Consider the following 5,015-nt stretch of genomic DNA (forward strand, 5'->3'; position numbering starts at 1 on the left):
TGCCTCTTCTGGTCGCCGCTTCTGTTTATTTATACCTGACTCTCACATCCTCAGTCAACACTGAGTCAGCTCAGATGTGCAGACGTTTCTATAGTTGATATTTCTTGGAGAAAAAACGTTGTGTATCATACTCTACACAAGCAAAATATTCATAGAGACTGGTATATATTTTTTTGCATAATCTCAATTATCAACGAGTTAAAACCCTAAAATTGATATTATCAATGCCTAATATGTGCTAGAAATCCTCCTCCTTGTCAGGGGCAATCCCAAACAGGACATGGGTAATATCTCTATGGGCATCCCTAAAACCCCAAAGCATTGTACCATTTTCTTCTAGGATAGTACAGAGCCCACAAGAGCTGGTTTGGGATAGTTGACCTGCAACCCTAAGAAATTTGTAAATACACCTAATATCATTTAGAAATCTCAAGCTTCCTCCACCTAGCCTTCCATGAAGAATGTGGTGTGGTCTGCGTATTTATAATTAGTCATCTATCAATGAATATGTCGATCATGAAATTGGGAATGACTATGACGATGAAGAATTCAAAATTACCCACAATTCCTTGATGTTTATGTTCCCATTTGATAACCCTGAAACTTGTTTTGTCTTCCATGTTGGAAGACCTGCCCGTGGAAATTCAACTACAAGAGAAGAAATCCAGCTTCTTCGACCCTCTGACCAAAAGCCCACTCACTGGGGATACAAGAGTCCATTTCACCCTTAATATTGATAAAATCCAAATATCATTTCATCATTTCCTTGCTTTCAGAGGTTGACTAGGGATACACTGCCTGCACCAGTCATCTCTGCCAAAAACTAATTTGAGGACCCCATGGTCTTCACCTGACGACGATGCCATAGAAATTACCATGACGAGGACGCCATGGTAATCTGCAGATGCCGTACGCAAATTTGGCTCTAAGGGCCTCATGCCGTTTATTCTCATCATCCCTTTCCAGGACATGCATAGTTATCCTCTTTCATTTTTTCTTTCAAGTACCTAACCTTACATAAAGAACAATAAATTAATCGCCATACCAGGACACTGATCGGAGCACGCTCGCCAGTCCGAAGCAGAATGCAGCGGGTATGGGCAATAGTGCAGTTCACATGTTGGAGATGACGAGGCAAGGTGGGTATCTACTGCTTCAATGCCACGAGACAACAGGTATGAGCACAATTCCTCGCAGACTGATCGATTTCATTTTTTCCATCATTGGGGTCTAGAAGAAATAAGACGCATGTAGAAATAAGATTTAGCTAATAACTTAATTAAGAAAAGATATATGAAGAGTTAACTTAGGCAGGGGATTGGAGAATTATGGCTCGGGGATCGGCCAGCGTGGCGGGGAGGTGGCAGCACCGCTTTCTGAAAGCTCACTGGAGGTGCCCTGGGAAGGCGGGGTGGTTGGTATTACCGTCAAAGCCGGCGGAGGCTGAATCAGCTTAGGCTTCGGCTTTGGTTTCCTACCCTCTGGAATGAAGCTGGCCACTACGACCTGGTAAGAGATAAAGATAGAGAAGTGACTGATGAATAGATAGTCGGAATCTTTCATGCTTGCATCAGTGGCTAGGCGATGGCGGATGGAAAGAGAGATGAATGCATAGATAGATGAGCATACATACATTCTGTTGTTAGCTGACAAGTTGGTGGATCTATAAATGAATTGCCTTGTTTGGTATTATAAATATATGGGAATATGTACAGAGATGGATGGATGACTTGGTCGGCATTTGGACTGCAGATAAAAAGTTGACAGAAGTCTGGAGGGGATGACTCTTCGAAAGGCTGGCAGACAGATGAGCATAGATATATAAATAAGTAGATCAAGAAGAAAGGAAAATATATGGGCATATGCAGCAAGAAGGATAGATGAATGAATTGGTGAGCATATGAACATCCAATTATAGATAGAATAGTTGGTAGATGGTTGGTAACGTTGAGATTAGAAAGTGAAAATAGATAGGCATCAGCAGGGAGATGATGAATGGCGCAACAAGAATATACAAATATACATTCCGCAAATGCTTTAAATTTTGATAATTGGGATGACTGGTGCAATGAAAGTTTGTACAGATAAATGCATATACATCTGATGGGTGGTATCACAAGAGATAGGCATACAGATAAATGGAGATATATAAACAGAGAGAGAGAGAGAGAGACAGATAGATAGATAGTGAGAGCGAGAAAGATATACAGATGGATAGAGGGAGATGGATAGGTTGAGGGTGCAATAGATAAATAGATAGAGAGAGAGAGACACCTGCACAGGAGATGCAGCAATGAGAGTCTCAGCAACGGTACCGCCGAGGACTCGGCAGTCTGCGCCAGCGAGGGAGACAGTGAGGGCCCCAGTCCTTGACCAGCTGCCATCTTCCTTCTCAACCATTTGGAAAGAACCTGAAAGAGACAGGATCTCAAAGCGACCCTGCCCACAAAACAGCATCTGACTTGAGCAAAAATATGTGTACAGATACAAGGACGAATGGAATGACATAGAGCAAGAGAGATGAATATATATGGATGAGAACGAGGAAGAGAGAGATTGATGGATGGATGGATGCCTGGATGAGAAAGAGGAAGATGTAGAGAAGGAGAAGGCGATGGATGCATGGATAGATGAAGAGAGAGAGAGAGGATAGATATGTGAAGAGAAAGAGACAGCCAATAGTATATAGAGGGAGAAAGAATGGATTTTTTTGATAGAGAGATGAATATGGCTGATGATGGATGCCAGATGATGATGAATATAGAGAGAGGGAATCTTAAAGTTGCACCTCCACATCTGTATGGGTGGTGCCGATACAGATAGCCTTCTTATGGTCTTTCATCACATTTTCCCTTTGTATACCCCTAATTTGTCATCCCTCATGAACTGTTGCACATCTGGACCAGGTTTTGACGATCTTGATCGATCAATATTCTAGTTGGAATTACAAATTTCCTCACATTCATTGGGCGGAGTCTTATCAGAATGATCCATAAAAGGAGAGAGAAAGAGAGGGAGAGAGAGAGAAAATGGTTTGAACGATGAGTAGTCATAAAAGGATGGATGGTCTGACGGAGAGAGAGACAGAAAGAGATAAGTGGTTGGATAGGAAGGCAAAGAGAGATGAATGGATGGATATATGCATGGCGAGAGATGGATGATAGAAAGTTATGTAAAGGTGGGTGTTGGGAGCAAAATGGGTGGATGGATAGATATAGACACAAAGAGAAAGAGAGAGAGACAGTTGGACTGACATAGTGTTAGAGGAAGATAGAGAGAGAGAGAGACCTCGATAGCGACGGTGCCGCCAAGGGTGGAGGGTTGTCGGAGGGTGACGTTTGAGATGGCTCCAACGGCAGAGACGATGCAGATGCTTCTCGGGCCCTGCTGAGAGAAAGCCATAATTTTTGACGCCACATCCTGTTCAAAGGTATGTCACTCCTCAAGAATTGCTTCCCAGTGATCACTTGATGGAAGAAAACAAAAACAAAGAATGAGCTCCCACCTCCCCAGGATTTACAACAACGACATGCGGGGTAAAACCAATCCCAGATATTCCTGCAAAGCAGAAATCAAAATCACAGGAAAAGTGTTAGGATTTGGAAAGGGTTTGCGGATGGATGTCAAATTTTCATTCATCTAGTTCCTAACCATCATTCTTTGTTTTTGTTTCGGATAGAACTTGTTCGGGACAGAACCAGTATGTTACAAACTTTCCACAGAGATACCTGTCCCATACCAGTTTCAGGAGGGAGTTTCCAGCACACAGTGGCTGCAAGTCATCCAAGGAGAATGGTAGAGGAGGGCTTGACGGCAGCCACCCAGGCAGAATGGGAGAAGAGGGCATCCCCAAACCATATAATTGGAAGAGAGATTGAGTAAGAACTGTACCGAGGGCGTGGAGCTGCTGCTTCATGCCCGATCCAGGAGGGCGACCGCGGCGCTTAGGCTCGGAGGAGTGGCCAGAGGAGGCGGGGGACGAAAGAGCGAGAGGCATGGCGCTGTCGGGGCCGTACTTCCTCGGGCGGCCCCTCTTCTTCTTCGCAGGCTCGCTAATGCTGAATCCGCCAATCTGGATCGGCGCCAGCATCGGTGCAGGCTCCTCGTGAAGATCGGAGATGCTCATCCTCGGCTCTCCCCCCAAATCCTCGTCCATCTCGCTCAAACCCTAAATCAAACTCGGCAACAGTTCTAGAGTTTTGGGTCGAATCCTTGATCCGCGGAACCCTAGATGGAGCCTGGCAACGGTTCTAGGGTTTTGGGTCGAATCCTTGATCCGCGGAACCCTAGATTGAGCTCGGCAACAGTTCTAGGGTTCCCGATGAAATCGAGATCAATGGAAACAGAAGGATCAGGAATCAAACCTTGGTAGATCTTTGATGATCCTGCGCCGGATCGTCTTCGATGATCTTCTCTGCGAATTGCTCCACGGAAATGGGGATAAAGAGAGAAAGATAGATGATTAAGGTTTCCCTCCCGTCAAAGTTTGAATTCAAATACAGGCTGACACTGTTGGGTATTTATAGTGATGGCCTTCTGTGGGTGTTTACATTATTATAGGGAACGCCACGTCCGGGACGTGACGGAACGGATGACGAAACGTGACGGACGGTGACATGACGAAACTTTCATCTCGTCACTGTCCCGTTACGCATCCCAGCATATGCAAAAAAAAAACTGTCACGTTCCCCTCACCATCCCTCCATAGGATGTCCCGTCACGTCTCCGTCATCGTGAGGCGTCACCGTCACCGGTGACGTGAATAAAATCCTACTTGAACCAAGGGGTATATCTCCAATTATTTATAGGCGGGCAAAAAAAACAGGAACTTCTGTGCAAAATGCCAGGAAATTGAAATGGCCACGTCGCGCGGCGAAATCTCAGCCGTCGGAAAGATTAAAAATAATGATTTTTTATATATATATTTTGTCCGTTTTAACTTTTCAAAAATTCCGTCACGGCCATCATCCGTGACAGCCGTTTCATCAAGTCATGAATCCTGGGCACCCCATCAC

At 44.7% G+C, this 5,015-nt stretch overlaps 1 protein-coding gene across 1 annotated transcript; it reads right to left on the reverse strand.

Annotated features, from left to right (window-relative positions):
- Window positions 1–1,251: 1,251 nt before the first annotated feature.
- On the reverse strand, window positions 1,252–4,515 carry LOC144712186 (AT-hook motif nuclear-localized protein 10-like). Its single transcript, XM_078586386.1, has 6 exons — window positions 4,365–4,515; window positions 3,892–4,168; window positions 3,506–3,558; window positions 3,289–3,420; window positions 2,275–2,439; window positions 1,252–1,506 (listed from the first exon to the last, which is right to left on the reverse strand). Exons 2-6 carry the CDS (start codon window positions 4,154–4,156, stop codon window positions 1,327–1,329), a joined length of 795 nt encoding a protein of 264 aa, XP_078442512.1. The 5' UTR covers window positions 4,157–4,168; window positions 4,365–4,515; the 3' UTR covers window positions 1,252–1,326.
- Window positions 4,516–5,015: the final 500 nt, after the last annotated feature.

Source organism: Wolffia australiana, chromosome 14 (assembly GCF_029677425.1).
Source record: "Wolffia australiana isolate 7733 chromosome 14, ASM2967742v1".
NCBI classification, from domain to species: Eukaryota; Viridiplantae; Streptophyta; class Magnoliopsida; order Alismatales; family Araceae; genus Wolffia; species Wolffia australiana.

Excerpts from the sequence above, each read along its gene's own strand:
- LOC144712186 (XM_078586386.1), bottom strand. The coding sequence starts at position 4,156 with ATGGACGAGGATTTGGGGGGAGAGCCGAGGATGAGCATCTCCGATCTT. Across the intron at positions 2,440-3,288 it reads GCGGCACCGTCGCTATCGAG|GGTCGCTTTGAGATCCTGTC; the intron begins GTCTCTCTCTCT and ends TTTTGTGGGCAG. Across the intron at positions 1,507-2,274 it reads TTGCTGCATCTCCTGTGCAG|GTCGTAGTGGCCAGCTTCAT; the intron begins GTGTCTCTCTCT and ends ATCTCTTACCAG.